The sequence below is a fragment of the Chelonoidis abingdonii genome, chromosome 18, assembly GCF_003597395.2.
Source record: "Chelonoidis abingdonii isolate Lonesome George chromosome 18, CheloAbing_2.0, whole genome shotgun sequence".
NCBI classification, from domain to species: Eukaryota; Metazoa; Chordata; order Testudines; family Testudinidae; genus Chelonoidis; species Chelonoidis abingdonii.
Window position 1 is genome coordinate 13,698,180 of NC_133786.1, and position 21,830 is coordinate 13,720,009.

Sequence of the window (21,830 nt, forward strand, 5' to 3'; positions counted from 1 at the left end):
CCCCAGATGCCTGTCACAATCCACCCTGATCCAGGGACTCCCACCATACCTGAAGCTTCGCATTCCTCCCCTCTGCCACCCTGGTCCTGAGCACTCTTTCTTTTCTCCCCCTCTGTGATCCCAGTCGGCTTTTTCCAGGCAGTGCCTTAGTGTTTACTGTGTTATAACAAAACACGGAGTATGTTCTTAACAGTGACCTTAGCCCGGACCCTGGCCCACCTCCGGCGACGTGTCAGAGCCTCTCCTAGAACAGCAGCGTTTCGGTCAGAGCTGTATGAGCAATGGATTTTTCTGTTTGCTGGCAAATGTGAAAAACCAGGGGGAAATCGTTTCAAGTTGAATTGAAAATGAAATTTCCTGTGAATCAAAAAACTTTTTTTTTCTTATTTTGATGTTGGGCTTTATTTCCCCCCCCCCCCCCCCCCCCCCCCCGCCCCCCTCNTTTTAATATACTTAAAAAAGGGGAAGGTGGTTTTGAATCGAAAGGTCAAAACACTCTGGCTTTTTTGGAATTTGTTTTTCAATTTTTTTTTTCTTTCATAGCAACAGCGTCCCAAAATCAACACAAAGTTGTGGACTGTTTAGGTCGACCCAAATCTGCATTTTTCACCCAAAAAACTTTTAATCAAAAGTTGTACCCGGCTTTAGGTTTGGGGGCATAGACGTGATGGCAGTGGTGAGGGTACTAATAGTGGTGGGGGGGATCAGGAGGTGCAGTGTTGGGGCAGCTGTCCTGGCCAGAGGTTATGGTGCTCACTGGCAGTTTAATGTTCTCTGCTGTTTTCCGGTCTTATTTTTTTTTCCAAGCTAAGAAGCAAAATCATAAAAAATAATTAAACCACAAACACAAAGCACCGGAAGCGGCTTGTGGGGAAGGGTAGGAGAGGCTGGTGATTCAGGTCTCCGTTCGGTTCTGCTCCATTAACCAGGAGGCATGGGTCATGCCGGTTACTTGCGGTCATTTTGGAGGCGTTGTGTCTTTGAAGCTGTGCTCCCTTCGCTACACGGTCCCCAAACCATTTCCCCCTCAACCTGGGTCATTTAGGATGTTGAGTGATGGAAAGCAAAGATCACAGGAGTTATCGGAGCAAGAATCTAGGAGTTCAGTTCCCAGTGATGGAAGGGGAGTAGTGTCTAATGGCAAGAGCAGGAGGAATGGGAGTCAGGGCTCCCAGATCTTGTTTTTGTTTCTGGAAAGGAACGTTGTCTAGTCGTAAGGCAGTCTGGACTCCAGAGTTCTAGTCTTGTTCTCTGCCCTTGACCATGTGATTGCAGTGCTCTGTGCCTCAGTTTACTTTGCCACTGGGGACAGCAATGTGACCCCATCTGTGAAGCTTCTTAAACAAACGTCTTTTCAGTGCTCTGGAAGTCTTGGCCAAAAGGGCAAGGCAGTCAGTGAGCTCCCCCAGAGGGGGTGGGTTGGCAGGGCACCCTTTGCTTCCCAGCTGTGTTGGTAGAGCTCCCAGACTTGTGCGGCCCCATTAACTGCCCAGAACATCAGGTGAACTGAGTATCCGGTGGCTGCAGCCACCCATAAAATTGCCGCCAGCTACTCACGCTTCCGTCCCAACCAGCTCCTGGGACTGGCCTGCAGCCAGTCCCTGAACCCATTGGCCTTTTACTGCCAACTGGCGCTTGGCATCCTCTGCTGGGAAGGTCACTGCTTGAGAGCTGCACCAAGCCTTGGGACAGCGGGGACGATGGGTTCAGCATGGTCCCCACCCCGCCTTGCCCTCTGCAACAGCTCCTGGGGCTGTGGGTTCTGCTCCCCTCTGTGATCTCACAGAGCCCTGCTGCATTTTGTCAATAACCCGGCTTCTGGGCAACCTGTTGTTAGCTGACTCGCAGGGGCCTGTCTCTGGATTCCACCACAGCTGTGTGGTTATGGCCCTAGCTCCTGTTACCCTACTGGCAGCAAGGAACATGTCAAGCCCTCATGTACCCCGTGGTGGGGATGGGGCAGCATGAAACCGTAGGGTCCAGGGATGCAGCGGTTGCTCTGCTTGGCACAGGTTGCCCATGCAGTGAGTAACAACTTTCATCCATGACTGACCAGGGGCCAAACTGAAACCAGTGCCCTGGAGGGGAAGGGTCCCATGGCCCACCCGCCCAAGCCAGCCAGTCCTCCCCACCTGTAACCAGATTGGACTCGGTGCCCGCTAGAGGGGAAAGGGCACGTGCCCTGTTCCCCAGCTGCTGAGCCAGGTTTGTGGTGTCTCTTTACTGACTTGTTCTTTCCATTGCTGGGATGGGAGATGAGTCCATTCGGTCCTTGCTCTGGAGGTGAACCGGCCCCAAACTCTGGGGAAGGGGTTGGGTTTTGCCCCCTGGTTCTGGCCTTGGGCTGTCCCTGCAGCTGATGGCTCATTGCAGACCTGCCGGCAGAGTAGGAAGATGCCTGGGAACGTGAGTTTGCACAGTGTGAGTTGGGGCCAGGAGGGTAAAGGGTTCACCCCCAGGTGCTCCATCCCATAATGACTCCTGTCATGCTGTAGGACCTGCTGAGCTGGAGCAGCCTGGCCCCTGGGCACCACCTGACCAGAATGGTTCCCAGAGCTCCGTTGGGTGACTCCGGCCCAACCTGGGGTCAGTGCTGTCTGGGCCTGCGTAACACAACAGAGGCAAGAGCATCTAGAGCGGGGGGCCTGAGCTGGCCAGAAGGGAGGGCGGGCTTGGTGCTACCAGGCAAACCCTCTGCCCTTGGGAGGGCAGAGAAAACACTTGAGTGGCTGAGAACCAACTGGCTGACCTTCTGAGCGTGGCCTGGAGGGCAAAGCTGGGGCACATGGGCCCCCTGCTTTCTGGGACTGCTTGGAGAGTATCTGCTGTCTCTTCCCCACACACACATCCTGATGCCCTCATGGGGACGTCGCCAGGAAGTTTGAGGGTGAACCAGCTGCCTGGGGAGTGAATGGAGCTCCCTGCACGGGCCATCTCAGGTGGTCTGGGATTCGTCCCCTGCTCTGTGCTCACCTGAGCAGGTGACAGGCTGCTCCACCGTGCAGCCCCCCCAGCCATGCAGCACCCCCGCCCCCTCTTCGGATCTCACCTCTGCTCATTGGTTGCACGGTCGCTGTCCTCTGGCTTTGTGCCGTCTCCTGTTTTCCATGTCTAGTGCGCGATCTGCCAGTCTGTATTAGTGTGGGTCTGCTCCAGCGTCGCTGTCACGCTGCGTGGAGAGTCCTGCTAGGGTGGACCCTCTGTGACAGGAATCCTTAGGAGCCTGGCTTCACGTTGCATGGTTGGGTTTGACCTGGTCTTCCCGGTGACTTGGTGTGCGTCTGTTTATACAGTGTGTGTTTATGTGTGTGTACAGTATACACTTTTGTTTGTGTGTGACTTCCTGTGTAGTCAGTTTGTGTGTATATAGTGTCTGTGTCTATATACTGCGCGTGTGAATGTGTGTACCCTGCATGTGTACATGTGAGGGGGTGTGTGTGTGTATACATAGTATATTTAAGCTTGGAAGGATTAGATTTTTGTTGGTAAACATTGATTTCTCCACACACGCACAAACCAATGAAAATACATTTCAATCTATAGTATTTGAAATGGACAGATTTTTTGAAACCTAGCAGCAACTGTCATACAATACTTATTGTTCCCATCCCCAAAATTTCCTGCAACTTTGACAGTGGAAACAATTTAAAAGTTTTAAAAGAAACTGACAGTACCACTGAAATGATGTAAAAAGAATTGAATTCTGCCAGGCCTACATCCAGGGGGTGCAGAGTGCAGGCCATTGCATATGCATTGTGTGTGTGTGTGTGTACAGTGTAGGCTGTGAGTTGGGAGTGAGGGTAGATATCTGCGTCCATGTTGCGTATGTGCCTGTGTATAGTATACTCTTCGTGTGTGTATATATATACACACGGTGTTAAATGAAATGACTGTCACACTTTGATGAGAAAATCTAAGTCCCCTGCAGATGAACGCGGCAAGGCACTGCCTTGGGTATTTTTAAAGCTGCCAGAAATAGTGTCCTCCTCTCACCCTCCATCCTATAGTTAGCTCCCCCAGAACATGTCTGCAGAAGCCTCAATCTGGGGATGAAGGAGGCTACCTTGGTTGTGGAGCAATTAGCATTAAAATAACAACCGCCCAGATCCTCTCCTGTCCCCAACTTCCGGAGTGGGGTGATTGGAGCAGGGTGGCTTCTGTGCGTCACCCAATGTGGTTATTAGGAGGATGGCCTGTGTGCTGGACCTGGGCCACTCACGTGGACTGTGCTGCTTGGAGTGTTAGCTGGAGGCTTGGAAGCCAGTTTGTGTTGGGCAGAAGCTGTCAGTGTGTTTTTCCAAATACCCAGGAGGAAAACATGCTGTGGCTAATAATGGAAATTTACCCAGAGCAAACAGTAAAGACACCTGATACGTGGCGCTCTTGTGTCGATGCAGCCCCTTGTCGTTTTTCTCAGTCCACCAGCCTGGCAGTCAGTCAGTTAACAGACTGACACAGAACTGTATTTCTGTGATTGGAGAGAGCTGTGTTGCCTGAACGTGCCCTCAGAGTCAGGACACCTGGGTTCTTTGCCCAGCTCTGCTGCTGCCTTCGCTGCAGAAACTCAGGCAAGTCACTGCACCACTCTGTGCCTCAGTTTCCCCAGATTTGAAATGGGGCTAATAATATTTAGCTGCCTCACAGTCGGCTCTCATGCGATACCATAGTGATAGGCTCCTTATACGCAGATCAGATGAGAGCTTGCACCTCTTGTCTTTGCTTAGCCAGAGCTCTCATCAGGGCCAGCAGGAGTTTTGCTTGAGTAACGGTTTCAGGATTGTGCCCAGTGTTGCTCAAGTGCTAAGTGTAGCAAATCAGTGGCCAGTTGGAAGAGCTCAGTAGCAGCCAAGATGGAACCCAGTTCCTCCCGCTAGCCCAGGCCCATCTTTCTGAGCCAAAGGAGAATCTCCATTCACTATAAGCAGTATCGGTCCTATGGCACACTGCTGTGCAGTTCTGATTTAAGCCGGCAGAGGACAGCAGTACAGGGACATGCTGGAGGCAATATGACAGTTTTATTTCTGAATCACAGGTGCAGTGACCGTTCAAAAGGGAATCAGTAGCATGAGTCTTCAGGTTGGGGTTTGTTTCCTACTAGTGTGGGGAAAAAAAAGAAAAGTAGAAAATAATTACAAAAAAAATATCGAGGCCAAAAATGTACTGAAAAATAGCAATTCCGTTCAATCCAATGATGAGCCTCTGTTGGCACAACCAGCTGTCCGAGTGTTGCCAAGCCGTAAAGCAGGAGACAGCTCCTCTCGGGTCTCCAGTAGAGGGTAGTATGATCCCCCAGGAGCCGAACTCCACACCCTCTGGGCTTGTCTCCACACACAAGTTATGCTGGTTTCACTTAAACTAGTTTGAAAATGAATACAAACCTCTGTGTGGACACTTGTATCCATTCTGTCACTTTAACTTGCTCCTTGTAAGACTCCTCTACATGGAAAAGTTGCACCAAACTATCCTGAATCAGCTTTTCAACCTGTCTAGTTAAACTAATGCAAAAAGCTGGCTGTTCAATAGAGGAGGGGCTTCTTTGGGGTTCACTTCAGCCTGTTCCTAACGGACGTAAGTTAAACTGCACTAAGCCTTGTTTAAATCCTAATAAGATCCACATGGCCCTTGGCACCGCTTTAACTGAGTGGTTTAAAGTCACACTTGAACATATATCGGTGCCACTTTCCCATGTCAGCAAACTCTGTATTTACTAACGCTGGCAAAATTGACCTTACTCAGGCGTTAGTCTATTTAATTGTCAGCAGCGGTTCTCAACCAGGGGTGCCTGTACCCCTAAAGGTTCTCAGAGGTCTTCCAGTGGGTACGTCAACTCATCTAGATATTTGCCTAGTTTTACAGCAGGCTACAGAAAAAGCTCTAGAAGAGTCAGTACAAACTAAAATTTCATACAGACAATGACTTGTTTATGCTGCTTTATATACTATATGTTAAAGTACAGTATTTATATTCCAGTTGGTTTATTTTGTAATTACATAGTAAAAATGAAAACATACGCCATTTTCCAGTACTAGTGTGCTGTGACACTTTTATATTTTCGTATCTAATTTTATAAGCAAGTACTTTTCAAGTGAGGTGTAACTTGGGGGTACACAAGACAAATCAGGCTCCTGAAAGGGGTCCAATAGTGTGGAAAGGTTGACAGCCACTGGTTTAAACCAGTTCATTGTGTATTTATATGAAGGTAGCTCCTAGGCAGGGGCGGCTCTAGGTGTTTTGCCGCCCCAAGCACAGCAGGCAGGCTGCCTTAGGTGGCTTGCCTGCGGGAGGTCCCCGGTCCCGTGGATTCGGTGGCAGCCTGCGGGAGGTCCACCGAAGCTGCGGGATCAGCGGACCCTCCACAGGCATGCTGCCGAAGGCAACTGCCTGCCACCCTCACAGCCAGCGGCAGAGCGCCCACCGTGGCTTGCGGCTCCAGGCATGCGCTTGGCGTGCTGGTGCCTGGAGCCGCCCCTGCTCCTAGGAGCTCCAGTTGTGGCCCCTTGTCCTCGGCGCTGTACAAGCAGGGAACGAAAAGCTAGTCCCTGGCCTGGAGAGCTTCCGATCAAAGGCTGAGACAGACAGACAAGGAGCCACTATTGGTCAGCATGCAGGGCAAGGGTTTCTCAGCCTGCCGGCAGCCTAAAGCCACGTTTTCTGCAGCCTGTCTCAGTTTCACAGCCCATCCCCGCTGGCGGGACAGGGCAGCAGCCCGGCACGCGTGGGCCCCAATCCCCCCCCAGCCAGGGTTGCTATGACGCTGTGCGTTGCCCTGCAGAGCCGCCCCACGCGTGCCCCCCTCGGCTACCCCTTCCCGTCCTGTGGTGGCGTGGGCCGCCGGAGCGAGCGCTATGCGCCTCCCCCGTCTTGATGTCAGAGCCCTCCAGGTGCCGTCAGCAGCTCGGCTTGCGCTGAGCGGCGGGAGCAAGGCGGGGCCGGGCCGGGCCGGGCCGGAGAGCCAGGGGCAGGCAGCGGAGTTTGCAAGCAGCCGGCGAGGAAAGCGCAGCGCAAGGGGCTCGGATCGTAGCGCAGGTTCCTGGCCGTGCTGAGCCGTGCCCAGGCCGGCCGGGCAGGGAGCGCCCCTGGCTGCAGCACAAACTTTCCACGCCCAGGACACCGGGGGAATCTCCCCGAAGCTGCAGCCCCCCACCCCGCCCAATGCCCGGGCTCTGACTCCGGGAGCCGGGCAGTATGCGGAATTCCTACACCGTCACCATGCCCGAGGAGCCCCCCGCTTTCCCCAGCTTGCACAAGGAGCTGCGCCCTGGCAGGACCTCCATGCCGGGATCCCTGGTGGTCTCCACCTTCGTGGGGCTCCTTCTCAACAAGACCAAGGTAGAGAGAACTCTGTCCTGTGTTGCCCTGTTTTGGGGGGTCGGGGTGGCCTGCGTCCCACCCGGGCACTGCCCTGCACCTTAGCTTTGGCAGGGCATGGGGGAGGCTCCCCAGCTTCTGGCAATGCCCCTGCTTGGCATGGTGTTAAATGCTGTCTAGGCCAGGGCACCCCCTCCTGCATCCATCCCCAGGTGGGACGGTGGCAGTGCTGGGTCTGCCACCCAGAGCCTAGGCTCTGTTGGCTGCTTTTGCCTGGTCTGTTGTGCGGGTGAGAGGCAAGGTGGACTAGTAGTGAGATCAGCAAGCGTCTGCCAGGACTTTTTCCCGGCTCTGCCTCAGACTTGCTGTGCTCTGTCCCCCAGCCTGGGAGGAGAACCACTGTGCACCTGCAGCTGATCCCAAACGGTTCAGACGTTCCTCTAATGCGAATGTGCCTGTAACTGCCCTTGCCCTCCCCAGACCTGCCCCTGCTCAGGACTGACCTGGAGCAGGGTGCTGTCAGGGGGATGAGGATCTATTGCGCTGGGACATCAGTCCTGCTGTGGATTTGTGACGGCTGCAGGCTAGCTAGTCAGTGGATCAGAAAAGAATTTTGTCAGTTTCTTCTGGCTTTTGTTGGGAGAGGAAGTATGTCTAATGGCTAGTGTGAGGAGGAACTGGGAGTCAGGACTCCTGGGTTCTGTCCTTGGCTCTGGGATGAGAGTGGGGTCTAGTGGCCAGGGCAGGGAGGGAGTGGGAGTCCAGAGCCCTGGGTTCTTTTCTCAGCTCTGATTCACTGTGTGATCTTGACTAAGTCTCTTCCCCCTTCCCTGTGCCTCATTGTCCCTTTTCGTACAAGCAGAATCTTGAGCCATATTGGCCCCAGGTGAAGTGTAAGCAGGGCTGAGGTTGGCCGGTTGTGAGGAGTCCCACTGGGCGCCCCGGGGGCCCCTACGGGCAAGAGCCGCGGCACCCGAGACTCAGGGCAGGTTCATTCCTTTGTTAGGTGGGGTGAATGGAGAAAGCAAAGGGGGCGTGAGGCTCCAGGAGTTTATGTAAGAGTCGCCAGCCCTCATGTGGCTCCATCTCTGTGGCTCCCTGTGTGCTGCTGGTGCCGCTGCACCTCATGTTCTGCTCCAGCAGGGCAACTCGAGGGGCTAAAGAGACCGGGCGGAGGGGGGGAGCGTCGCATCCCACAGCCACGAGAGGGGAGCCAGTCCTGGCTGATCTGTCCAGTCCAGCGAACCCTGCGCGGGAACATCTTGTGTTCTGTCTGTGCTCCTCAGTTCGATTTCACCTATCCAGGCTGTGCCCATGTCCTAAATAAAGGCCAGGGCTGGGGAAGGGGATTAACCAGCATCAAATCGTGGGGGAGGAGCATATGCTGTACAATAACTCTCCAGCATTATCAGGCCTCTGCCCAAGGGGAACAGCTGATCTCCAGCAAGCTGCCCTCTCACAGCGCACAGACATTAGCTGCTCCAGATCAGCTGTGGTCTGTCTCCCAGTACAGAGTGGGCAGGAGCGTGGGCTGTAGGGGGAGTTCCCAGCTACTCCACGCCTGGCCTTTCCCCAGCAGGAGGCACTTTGGGGAGGCGGGCCAGAGTGTTGGCTGTGGGAGAGGTTGCCGGCTACTCCCGTCCCAGTGCAAGTGCCGCTTGCCTTGGGTGAGCTCCCTGCCGTGGCCGGAGAGCAGCACTCGCCTCCCAGGGCGCTCTTGGTTCCTGAGTCTGCACTAGAGGAGCAAGCTCCAGCCTGTGCAGCTGGGGAACGTCGTGGGGAGGCTAGGCGTATGTCAGGGCCCCAAAGGAGAGTTTGAGAGCGGGAGAGAACCAGCCCCATGCTACCCCAACCAGAGCTGCAGCCTGCTGCCCTCGCCCTGTCCTTCCAGTCTTCTCTGCTGGTCATTCCCTCCTTGTCCTCTGCATCTCGCCATCCTCTGCTACCCACGTCCCGCCTCACCAGCCCCTGTGCTGAGGGGCAGAACCAGGGGAGAGGAAGCTGGCCAAAGCCAGCCCACGTGATTTTGGAGAGACAAATTCCTGGGCAGCCCCCGGGGATGGTCCATAGTCGGAGACAAGAAGGGCTTTATGGGGAATGCACCTTAATGGGGAGTAAGTGGGGCCTCAGGGGACTGTAGAGAGAGGCCCAACTAGGCAGGAGGCCCTTCCAGCAACCCACCCCCTCTAGCTGATAAATCAGTTCCGTCTGTGCTCCCCCCGGCTGTCACTCCCTAAGAACCTCCCCAGGCCCTGCTGCTCCATCTACGGGCTTATATGGACCTGGTGGCAGTAGGATGGGAGATCCCCCATCCCTACCACTTACATCAGTCCCTTTTGATAAGGGTGCAGACCCAGCCGAATTCCTGCAGCGTTACAATGACCTGAGGCAGCTAGCATGCATGCCTCGCTCCCTTCGCTCATCCCCCTCACGTCTTCACTGCCTCTCCCACTCCTCTCTTCTGTATGATAATCCAGGAGGCCACTTGTCAGTTTTTCCATAACCATCTGCCAGATCAGTCACTGCTTTCTGGGCTCTGCACAAGGTGCCCAGCTCCCACTGAGTCAGGGCACTGCTGAGGGGAAGCTCGCAGGGTTCGGAGGCTTCCCGTGCAGAGTATCCAGGAGCCAGTGTACGGAAGTCAGGCAATGTCCTGGCCTGTCTCCTGCAGCTGATTCAGGTGCGAGTTAGATCGGCTGTGCCTATTTATCAGCATTTGGTTCTGAAGTAGCAAGATGTGCCTGTTGATGCTTCCCTGCATGGTAGCCCCACAGCAGGCCTCTTGCAGGGCCATAGGAGGATCCTGCCGTGGGGCTTGTCCCCCTTTATCATGCTGCCCAGGGGGCTGTTGACTTAACTTTGGCTCACTTACAGAGTGGGAGGGAGGGGTGAGCCCAGACCTGGGGATTCCTCACTTCCTCAGCTGTAGCCATGTCTTCACTAGACAGCCCATCCCGGAAGCCTAATTGCAAGGGGCTGCTTGGCTTTGCTGGGAGCTTCGGGGCCAGAGCAGGAGTTGTCCTAAAAGAGAGATGGTTAAAATGTCCAGAGAGAGTCGGAGCCAGGGTGTGGATTGTCGGGGACCGGCAGGGCACTGCTGTGGGGAGGCTTACATCACTGCAGCCCCTTAGCTGGCAGTGACAGGGCGCTGCTGTGGGGCAGCCAGGCCCAGCTCCCAGAGCCCTGCTGTTCTCGGGTTAGATTAGGGTCCACCGTCACCTGCCCAGTCGCCCTGGTTGTAAGCAGGGCAGGGTGTGCAGGGCAGGGGCTGGGCATGGATGACCTGGCCCCGCTTCCCATGGGGACTCAGCCTGTGACGCCCATGCTGTCACTAAGCAGCATGTGTAATTGTAGCTGGGTTATTTTGGGCTGTTGCTGGGGCCTCCCACACACACACCAGCCGCTGCTATTTTGGAGCTGCTGGCACAGCGCCCTCCCCTTCCCCTTCCTCTCGCTGCTTGGGAAGGGGGGGAGGGGTAACGTCACTGACATTAAGCCTCACATGGGGTGGGTGGCTAGAGTCTCTTCCTTAACCCCCTGGGCACTGCATGCTGCTGGCATCTGGATAGCTACAGAGCCACAGTCCTGCCATCTGACATCTCACACCCCTGGGCTCCCAGCACTCCTCCTCCTGCCCACAGAGGCAGGCTGGGCTAAGTGGTGAGAGCACAGGGATGGGCGTCCAGGCTCCTGATTCTAGCCTCTGCCCCAGGATGGAGTGGTATCTAGCACTTAGAGCGCAGTGCAGGGAATCAGGATCCTGAGTTCCAACCCCAGTTCTGCCACTAACTCTGTGGTCTTGGCCTCTTGTGTCTGTGTCACCTGTTTGATCCCATAGTTCTCTGCTCCCATGGGTTTGTGCTCCTGGTCCCAGCACTGCCCATTTCTCTGCCTGTCCCTGCTCTCTTTTTTCTGGTAACATGGCCAGGATGCATGTCAGTTTTAACTTGCCCAGCTGCTGGAGTCTGTCACTTGTCTCTGCGCTTTGCGTGAGATGCCTTCTGGCTCCAGCTGTCCTAGCTGGCGTTGACAGGGTATTATTGAAAGGGAGCTCTTGCCACTGGAGACCTACCACTTGGAGCAAGCTCACATTGCCTTTTCCTAGCTGATAGAGTCAGGGCACTGCTGTGAGGCACATCACAGCGATGTCACTCTGGCTGGCAGTGTCAGGGCACTGCTGTGAGGAAGCTCACAGCGCTGTCACTCTGGGCGGCAGGGAGATTGGCAGAGTCGGCTGCCATGCTGAACCAGGCTGGCTTGCAGTTCAGTGAGTGTACTTTAGCTAGACAGATGGAATTTCAAAGGTCTGATTGCCTGATGCTCTCCCAGATGGAGCGTTTCATGCTGAGTGGGGCTCTTCCAGCTGCCTGAACTGGGCACCCAGGTCAGGCTGGGTGGGTGAAACTAGTGACAGAAAGCTGCTTTCACGTCCTAGTTCAGTATTACAGGCAATGGGCATCCTCCCCAACCCCTGCCCAGGGTTCTCTGGGCATGGCTGCCCTCTGTCAGTGCTGGCTGCACTGCTTCTGGGCTGCACGATGAGTTTGTCTCCTATGTGCTGTGTGTTGTCAGTCCTAGTGGGGTTATGGCTCAGCAACAGATTCCCAGGAGTCCTGGCTTCCCATCCCCTGATCCGGCTACATTGCAGGGGCTCAGCAGGCTGGGACCCCAAACAACCTCCCCCTGACGGCTGTTACTTTCTGCTTTCGGGGTGGAACAAGGGCATGCTTCCCATTGGGTCTCATAGAGTGACAGAGCTGTTAACCAATAAGGAAGGTGATGGCACAGGCTGGTTGCTATTTAAGTTCCTCCCCTTGGGCTTCTCTCAGTCCCACTGTAGTCACTGGTCCTTCAGCAACAGCCCAGCAGGAGCAAGGAATCCCATTTAAACTCTCTCGCTCCCTGCTGCAATGTGGACACATCCAGGCTGGGTTACCCACTCCCCACCGCAGCTGGGCACACCCGAGCTGCGGGGGTTCCCTCCCGCCATAGTGCAGACGCATCCCCAGGGACCTGCTCAAGGTCACACCAGGAGTTGGAGGCAGAGCTGGGAACCTGTGTTTCTAACCACTGGGCCACCCTTCCTCACTAGTCAGGGGATCTCTTTGGGCAGCAGTGTGTTGCAGCCACCCCCATCCTGGTCTCCAAGGATCTGCCCAATTGGAAATCCAGGGGCCAGAGATCAGCTGTGTGGGGATTGCCTTTGCCTCTGGCATACAGAACTCTGCTCCCGGGAGCTCTTGGTGCTAAAGGGGTGGGAGGAGACAGGCGAGAGATGAAAGATGGCAGAAGAAAGGCTGCCCAGGACTTTGAGCCCAGGGCCAGGCTTTCTGTCTGAAGGAATCTCTAGACTGTGCCTTCGCAGCAAGAGTCTGAGGAATCCTGAATTAATGAGCTCCAGGGAGAAAGCCTGAATTCCCCTGCCCCTCGCCCTCCTGCCCCCGCCCCAGCCAAGTCAGCACCAGGCTGGGGGCAAAGCAGGCTGGGCTCTGCAGGGCAGTACTGTTCCTCTCACAGGCCCCCTCCCCTCCTGGTTCCCAAGGGCTGGAGGAAGGAGAAGGCTCTGAGTGCTCAGGAGAAGCTGCAGCTGAGCTCAGCTTGGCTGTGCTCCTCTGAGCAGCTGAGTCGGAACCCATTTAATCTGAGTCCTCAAGCCTAGGGTGGAGGTGGGGGAATGGTTCCAGTTCTGACCCATCTCTGCCAGCATAGCCACAGCAGTCTGCATGTGCATGGGGGTGAACAGTGGCACGGGCAGTGCTTTTAAGGGAAGGGCAGATGCTCTACCTTCCATGGCTAACACCTTTCACACCACTGCAGGCTGGAGTGTTTCTTCTGGAGTTTCTGCTTGGCCATTGGGGCAGTCAACATCCTCAGCTCTTCGTGTAACAACCCCTCGCCCGTACTGTTAGCTGAGAATGAACGTAGGTCCAAAGGCACAGGTCTCTGCCACTCAAGTTGAAGGAGTAACTCCACTAGCAGATAGCAATAGTAGGCTGTTACCCTGTATGTTCACCAACCACTAGAGTGGGACACTGCTCACTCAGCCAGGCCCCTATACCCTCATGGTCCCCCAGGGTGTTCTGGCACTTGGATCCCTAATGACCACTGGGAGGAAGGGCTCAGGTCATACTGCCATGAGGGCTCAAGTCCTACCTTGAGGGTGCCAGGAATGCTCCCCAGACTCAGGAAGAGGTGGTCTTTGAAGTATTGTTTTAAATGGGAGGTGTACCCTGAACAAAGAACAAGTAGTCCAGATTCCTGGGTCTCCTTCCCAGTTCTGCCTGGCCATATGCCCTTGGCCAGGTGTCTGCTGCACCTCATACCTGTTTCCCCATCTGTAACATGGACATAGTGACACTGGCCTGTGCCCTGGAGAGGCTGTGGAGATGCAGGAGTCAATGAGCATCTGTAGAAAGCTGCCTGTTGGCTTACTCCTAGCCTAGATCGTTACATAGATGCTCAGGCAGGCAGAGTGGGTTACAGAGGGGCAAGAGGGCATGGCCCCCAGCTCTCCGGTCACTGCTCCCCACTGTGTCTGCCCCAGGCTTTAGACTGACTGCCTGAGAGCTGCCCAAGCCCTGCCATTGATTTGCCCCTGATGCTCTTTCTTTGCAGAACTCCAAGACAGTGCAGGGTCTGACCGGCCTCCGTAACCTTGGAAACACGGTGAGTCCCTTTCCCGCAACATATGACTGCTGGGTTCCCTCCCAGGGCAGGGGTCTCCTCGTGCCATGCCCCATCCCCACACGCTTGCTCGGGTCACTGTGGAGACATGGCCCCTGATGGGACTGCTGCACAGCTAGGGAGCCCTGACCGCTGGATTGGTTTGTCAGGCTCCTGCACCCAGTCACCGGCCCATTCCCCCACACACACACTCCAAGCCACTGCCGCCCTTCCCCAACATGCATTACCCAAGGGCCTGGTGGCCAGCCCCACCCACCACCCTGACTCATACACCTGATACCCAGAGGACCTTCTCAGTTCCTGCTCAGGAAAGACTGTGCTAATGCTAGGAACTCCCTTCCTGGCTCTGCCAGCGGTCCCCCAGCCTGCCCCACCCACCTCACAGTTCTTCTGTAACCACTTCCGGCAGCAGCATTGCCAAGCAGCTCCCCCAGTGCTGGGCCAGCCCCTCACTTCCGCACCACACACCCATCGAAAGGGGAACCCCAAGCGACAGCAGGAAGTTCCCCACCCACGAGCTGACAGCCTGGGGATCCCCAGTAATCACCCCCACGGACTGAGAGCCCAGGGATCCCTACCACCCACCCCAATGGACTGACAGCCCCAGGAGGCCGTGCACCCACCTCAAGGGACTGAGCACCCCAGTGCCTGCTTTCAGCGCTTTCCCTTCTCCTCTCTGGAGAGGCCTTAACCCCCGGGGAAAGGGCTTGTTTGGAAACTTCCTTCCCTTGTGGCTCATCAGCATGTGCCAGGAGCTGCATCATTAATTTGGGCTGTGGCCTGCAATAACAGCACCCCACGCTGCTTGCCCAGCTGTGGCACTGGGTGTGCCTGGCTCTCAGCCCCATTTAATTGGCTTCAGAGATGGTGATGGGGCCCCACCTGTGTTAAAGGGCCCTGCCCCAGCCTCAGCAGTTGGTCATATTTTTCTTACAGAGAGCTCGCTGTAAGTTCTCCAGCGGTACAAGCAGCACTCACCTTGGGCAGATGGGCACCCTCACTTTCCACTCCTGAGTTGGGCCAGGGATCTGTCACTTGCCTCTCTGATGCGCTGCAGTACCAGGGCAGCAGGGCCCTCTGCTGAGACTGCCAACAGGCGTAGGAAGGTGTTGGCAGGTGGACACCCTCCATTCACATGGAATTCCCCCCAACAATCCCAGACCACCCAGCCGCTATCAGATGGGAGCAGTTTTCTGTGCCCGCTGCCTCAGTGTGGATTGGAGCCAGCCCTGGAGTGGTGCTGAAATGCCATGTACATAGAAACCACAGAAATGTAGAACTGGAAGGAACCATGAGAGGTCATCTAGTCCATTCCTCTGTGCTGAGGCAGAATTAAGTATTATCCCTCACAGGTGTATGTAACCTGCTCTTCAAACCTCCAATGACAGATTCCACAGTCTCCCTAGGTAATTTGTTCCAGTGCTTAACTGCCCTGTCAGAAAACTTTTCCTAATGTCTAACCTAAATCGCTCTTGCTGCAATTTAAGCCCATTGCTTGTTGTCCTGTCCTTGGTGGGTAAGACGAAGAGGTTTTTTATGTACTCCTCTTTCCCCTCAGTCTTCTGTTCTCCAGACTAAACAAACTCAGTTTTTTTTCCAGTCGTTCCTGTTAGGTCAACTTTTCTACACATATAATCATTTTTGTTCCTCTCCTCTGGACTTTCTCCAATTTTATCTGCATCTTTCCGGAACTGTGGTACCTAGAACTGGACATAGTACTGCAGCTGAGGCCTTAACAGTGCTGAGTAGAGTAGAAGAATTATTTCCCTGTGGCTTGCCTACAAACTCTCCTACTAATGCATCTCAGAATCATATTTGCTTGTTTTTGCAACAGTGTTACAACGTTCACTCATTATTTAGTTTGTGATCCACAATAATCCCTACATCCTTTACTGCAGTACTCCTTTCCAGGCAGTCATTTGTCTTGGTGCAATTGATTATGCCAGGGTAGGCAGCTTATGGCACATGTGCTACAGGTGGCACACAAGCTGATTTTCAGTGGCAGTCGTGCAGCCAGGGTCCTGGCCACCAGTGCCGAGGGCTCTGCATTTTAATTTAATTTTAAATGAAGCTTCTTAAACATTTAAAAACCTTATTTACTTTACATACAACAGTAGTTTAGTGATATATTATAAACTTACAGGAAGATCTTCCAAAAACATTAAAATGTATTACTGCCCCATGAAACCTTTAATTAGAGTGAAAAAAGGAAGACTCACCACAGCAATACAGAAAGGTTGCCAACACACGGATTGTGCCTTCCTCAATGTAATACTTTGCATTTGTCTTCATCGAATTTCATCCTATTTATTTCAGATCATTTTGAATTTGAATCCTGTCCTCCCAAATGCTTGCAACCCCTCCCACCATAGTATCAACTGCAGACTAAGTGTACTTTCTATGCCATTTTCCAAATCATCTATGGAGATATTGTTTAGAACTGGCCTCCACACTGATCCCTGCAGGGTCCTGCTCAATATGCCCTTGTAGCTTGACTGTGACCCACCAAAAACTGGTCTCTGAGTATAGTTTTCCAACTGTTGTGCACCCACCTTACAGCAGGTTCATCTGGGCTATAGTTCCTTAGTTGGTTTAGGAGAAGCTCATCTGAGACAGTATCAAAAGCCTTACTGAAGTCAAAACTTACCACACCTGTTTCCCCACATCCACACTGCTGAAGGATAGTAAGATGTGTCAAGAACAAGCCAACATGTTAACCATTACCTTCTCTTCTAGATAGGTACAAATTGATTCTTTAATTCTTTGCTCCATTATCTTTATAAGTAATGCCAAATTTAAGATGAGTGGTGTGATGAGTTGGGTCACAGAAACGCCCTTGGGAGCTGCCACCCGATGTGCAAAGACTACCCCTGCTCCTGTTTTCCCTGCCAGCTCAGGACTCCACCACCCTGTCTTGCTGAGCTGGACACTTCCGTCTGCTGCAGCAGAGACTAAGGGTCTAAATTACTTGCCCCAAAGCTGCAGGTTTACCTGAAAACAGCTCACAGAACTGTGCTTGTCTTTCACACTCAGCTGCCCAACTTTCAATGGCATCTAAACCCAAATAAATCCATTTTACCCTGTATAAAGCTTATACCGGGTAAACTCAAATTGTTTGCCATCTATAACTCTCAGATGCACAGTTGTTTGCTCCCCCAGATATTAATACATACTGAGTTAATAGGTAAAAAGTGATTTTATTAAATACAGAAAGTAGGATTTAAGTGGTTCTAAGTAGTAAGTTAAGCAAAATAAAATGTGCAAATGTCTGTCTAATCAAGCTAAACACATATGATCCTCACCATTCCAGGAGGCTCCCTTTTACAGGCTAATCTCCTTCTAGCCTGGATCCAGCACTCACTCCTACTCCCTGTAGTTACTGTCTTTTGTTCCAGTTTCCTTCAAGTATCCTGGAGGGGTGCAGAAGCTCCTTCTTTAGCCAGCTGAAGACACAGCGGAGGGGTCTCCCAAGCTTTAAATAGAGTCGTGGGTGGAGACCCCCACCCCCATCACCCTGTGTAGAATCGAGGCACAAAAAAAATGGAGATTTGGAATCACATGGGCAAGTCACAGGCCCATGCATGACTCCGGTCTTGCAAGTAGCAGCCATTACCCACATGCTACCTTGAACATCCTCAGGTAGAGTACTTATGTGGATTGGAGTCCTCCAAGCTCTTTTGTCTGTTAAGTGCTTCCTGATTGAGCATTTAACTTGCACATTCCTTTTGCAAGAAGTGACCAAATGTTCTAATTAAGGCCACTTAAAGTCATTAGCAGTTATACAGCCAATGTTCATAACTTAGAACACAGAAATGGTACCTGCATACAACTCGGATGAACATAACCAATAGATCATAACACATCTATGTAAAGGTTACATGGCATATGTAGCAAAAGTCTATTCCAGTTGTATCATACATGCTTTATGGAGTGCTCATAAATGTCTTATGGGGTACACTGTCACAAGTGGTCTATAATCCCCTGAGTTGTCATTCCCCCTCCCCCCCACTTTTTAGCTAGATACTAAATTTGTTTCGTTCCAGTCTTCTGGGATCTCTCCTGTCCTCCATGAGATCTCAAAGATCATTGCTAATGGCTCAGAGATCCCTTCAGCCAGTCCGTTAAGTATTCTAGGATGTATTCTACCTGGAAAAAACAAAAAACCCACAAACTTGTCTTAACTAGTTCGTACCCTATTCCATGTACACTGGCCCACTAACTTAGGCCTTGGCTACACTGGCACTTTACAGCGCTGCAACTGGGGTGTGAAAAAACACCCCCCTGAGCGCTGCAAGATGCAGCGCTGTAAAGTGTCAGTGTAATCAGGACGGCAGCGCTGGGAACGCGGCTCCCAGCACTGCACGCTACACCCGTAAGGGATGTGGTTTACAAGCAGCGCTGGGAGAGCTCTCTCCCAGCGCTGCGGCTTTGACTACACTCACACTTCAAAGCGCTGCCGCGGCAGCGCTCCCGCAGCAGCGCTTTGAAATGTCTAATGTAGCCAAGCCCTTAGTGAACATCAATCTGTAACCATTATGAAAACTGGAACAAAAAGGGCATTTAACACTTCAGCCACTGCTTTGTTTACTGTTGCTGCCTTCCCTCCTCGCTAAGTAATAGGCCTGCGCTGTCCTTGGTCTTCCTCTTGCTTGTACTGCAGTGGGTTTCAACTGAGGATCCCTAAAAAAAAAAATGTTGAATGGAGGTGCAGATCACTTTGGATCTCTTAATGTAAAACCACTGTTGTAATATGTTATTACCTTCTAGGCCCCTAACTAGTTGAATATGATTTTATGCCTTTGTTTTCTAATTTTATCTCTATAGGCTTGTGTTTTTTATATTCAGCCTTCATACCGTGACCTAGTTTGCACTTTCTGTATGATGCTTTGAGTTTCTGGTCATAAACATCTCTTGTTTAAGCCAGGGCAGGCTCTTGCCTTACTTCCTATCTTTCCTACACCTGGGGATAGTTTGCACATGTGCCCTTAGTTATATTTCTGAAAAAACTGCCAACTCTGCTAAACTCTTTCCCCTTAGACTTGCTTCCCATGGGATCTTACCTACCAATTCTCTGGGTTTGCTAAAATCTGCCTTCCTGAAGTCAATTGTCTTTATTCTGCTGTTTTCCCTTCCTACCATTCCTTAGAACAGGGGTGGGTAAGCTACAGCCCATGGGCCAGATCCAGCCCCTCAGGGCTTTGGATCTACCCCACAGGATTGCCATGTTGTACAGACAAGACTACACAGGATCTTTTCAGGGGGCAAAACAAAGATGCCACATTTATTATGATAATAATTTGAGTTATGACCAACTAATATTTTAATCCTTATATAGCATCACCCCTAGTACCTATACACACCCATCAGATGTTCTGCAGTTGCTGCATAGTTACCAGTCCTGGATATAGCTTGAGTTTGTGACTTGATTTTGCAGTTTGGGTTCGTAGCTTGTTGTGGCTAACTGGCCAGGAAAGCTGGGCACAAGGACAAGCTGGGTCTCTGTTGGGCCTCCACCGATGCCCTTCCATGTTGGCAGAATGTTACCCTTCAGAATCTTCCATCTCACTCATCCTTTTTGTTGGCATTAGTTTTGAATCCAGATTCTATAGGTCTTGCTGTGTCAGGCCACGTCTATACGACGCGCCGTATCGGCGCGTTACTATCGATTGCTCGGGGATCGATATATCGCGTCTCATCTAGACGCGATATATCGATCCCTGAGCGCGCTTACATCGATTCCGGAACTCCACCAACCCCAACAGAGTTCCGGAATCGACATGGCAAGCCACGCACATCGATCCCGCGCAGTGAAGACGGCTGAGTAGATCGATTTTAGATATTCGATTTCAGCTACGCTATTCTCGTAGCTGAAATTGCGTATCTAAAATCGATTTTCGTGCGTCGTGTAGACCTGGCCTCAGGTTGCCTCTGGGTTTGGTGATTGATCACCTGTCAATTGCAGGTGTGACTTTCAGCCTCTGACCTGGCTTTGATCTGTCTTGTATTGTACCTTTTCTTTTAGGGTGGACTCTCTTACATTGTTAGGGCTCTTGTCTGCATCTTCAGCCCGTGATATTTGACCTTTTTCATCAGGACAGGCAGGGGCTGGAGGTTGATTCCATCATCTATACATACTTCAGTCACACATCTGAACTAAACTAATAAGATTACAGCATGATTTGCAAAAAGGAAGGTTGGAGGAAGCTTTTACAAAATGGAGTGGGCATTTTAAAATGGGTTTTGAATTACAATGTGGTGAGTGGAAGTTAAAATATAAACAAGTGTAGTAGATGGCAGACAGTGAACAAAAGTGATATTGATGAAGTTAACAATTAAAAACAATTTCATTCATTAGTTTTACATTGTCCCCCTTTTGACCCTTCAATCCAGGGGTATTGAATGGGTCACACCTTTATGTAATTGTTTTTAAGGCAGAACCAGCATAAGTTACTAATGGGACAATGATGGGATGAAATATATTTAGAACTGCTGACCAGGTGGGCTGCTCCTACAACTCTGCCCCTTGATCTATGATTACAGTAGTCATTGTAGGGTGCAGGTTACCTATTGCAAACAAACCCAACAATTATAACCAGGTAACTATAACAACTATTACAATTGACTCAATGCCAGATATAACCTACACTCATGCAAACAATTATAGTTATAATTGGGAACATAAAACCATCCATTGGTTATTGGGAACCTTAACAAATAAAGTTAAGCACAAGTTTGGTCAGGACCTTCTTAGGCACACACACAAATGAGATGGTGTAGGAGGACCACAGTTAAGCAAGGTTAAGCTGATTTGTACTTAACCTGTAACACCTTGGCCCATAGTTGTAGGTTCAGGTCCCCAAAAACTTAACTGTTAAAAATAGGGAATTCTGCAACATTTTAGCAACTAAATGTTAGTTCTCTTCTCCCCCCTCCAGAACTACCCTTTAGGGCTTGGGCAAGAAGAACCAGGGAGCATAGAGGAAAGTGTGGAATTTATACAAATGTTTTAACAAAAATTAACAAAATGACTGAGAACCTAAAAAAAATAAACCTGATGCACTGGGGACCGAAGTTTTTTGGACACAAGTGGTGATTGGTAAGTTGGATGGACATGGAAGTAGAGACAAGAAAAGAGATTGCCCTGTCTAGTGTAGTACTGCTTTTTCTGGACCCAGTGCTAGCACAGGACCCCGCTAGAGAGACAGTACATGCAACACAGACTTTGTCATGACACTATAACCATGGTATTTCTGATGTTCTGGTTTAGAGCCTGAAAGATAAAAAGCTTAGAAATAAATTAGCACAGGGCTACCACATGTCTGAGCAGGGTCTGTCTCTGCCACAGTGTGTTCGGTACTTGGGGCTGCACAAATGCTAATTAAGTGGTGCATTTCTTTGTTTGTTTAATTTTTCTTCATTTTAAAATCCCCAGCCACTTTGCCATGGCCTGGAGGTCTGAGGTAGAAGCAGGCACTGTTGTTACTGTTCCAATGGCATTTTGGCCCTGGGAGGAGTAATCTACCCAAATATCCCCCTTGCCAATCTCTGGAGGGGTCCCAGAAGTCTGCCCCTTCTGGAGTCTTAAATGTTTCTTCTTCTGAAGTTACTGCTGCTGTAAGATTTGAGTGCTGTTTCAACTCTGTACCCAACCTTAATGGCATCTGAGTTTGGTACTACTTACATTTCTCTCCCCAGGGCAGAGGCTTGTAAATCTTGGTGCAATTTCCACCACCCCCCTCCCCCCTTAAGCCAATTGAAGGAATACCTTATTACAAGTTTTCCACAGAAGCCAAACGGCAGCTGCTTCCTTTTGCATTGGAGTTGAGTGTTTATTACCG

General features: G+C 51.7%; 1 protein-coding gene across 3 annotated transcripts in view; it reads left to right on the forward strand.

Annotated features, from left to right (window-relative positions):
• The window catches only part of USP2 (ubiquitin specific peptidase 2), a 72,552-nt gene that overhangs the window by 16,883 nt on the left and 33,839 nt on the right, over nt 1–21,830 (forward strand). For 2 of the 3 annotated variants that reach the window (XM_032780463.2, XM_032780458.2), the window contains exon 3: nt 13,924–13,974. In XM_032780463.2, the coding sequence (XP_032636354.1) occupies nt 13,924–13,974 (51 nt within the window). Of the gene's footprint in view, nt 1–6,870; nt 7,330–13,923; nt 13,975–21,830 lie in introns of those variants that run through there. The other variant, XM_032780472.2, reaches the window with a different exon arrangement.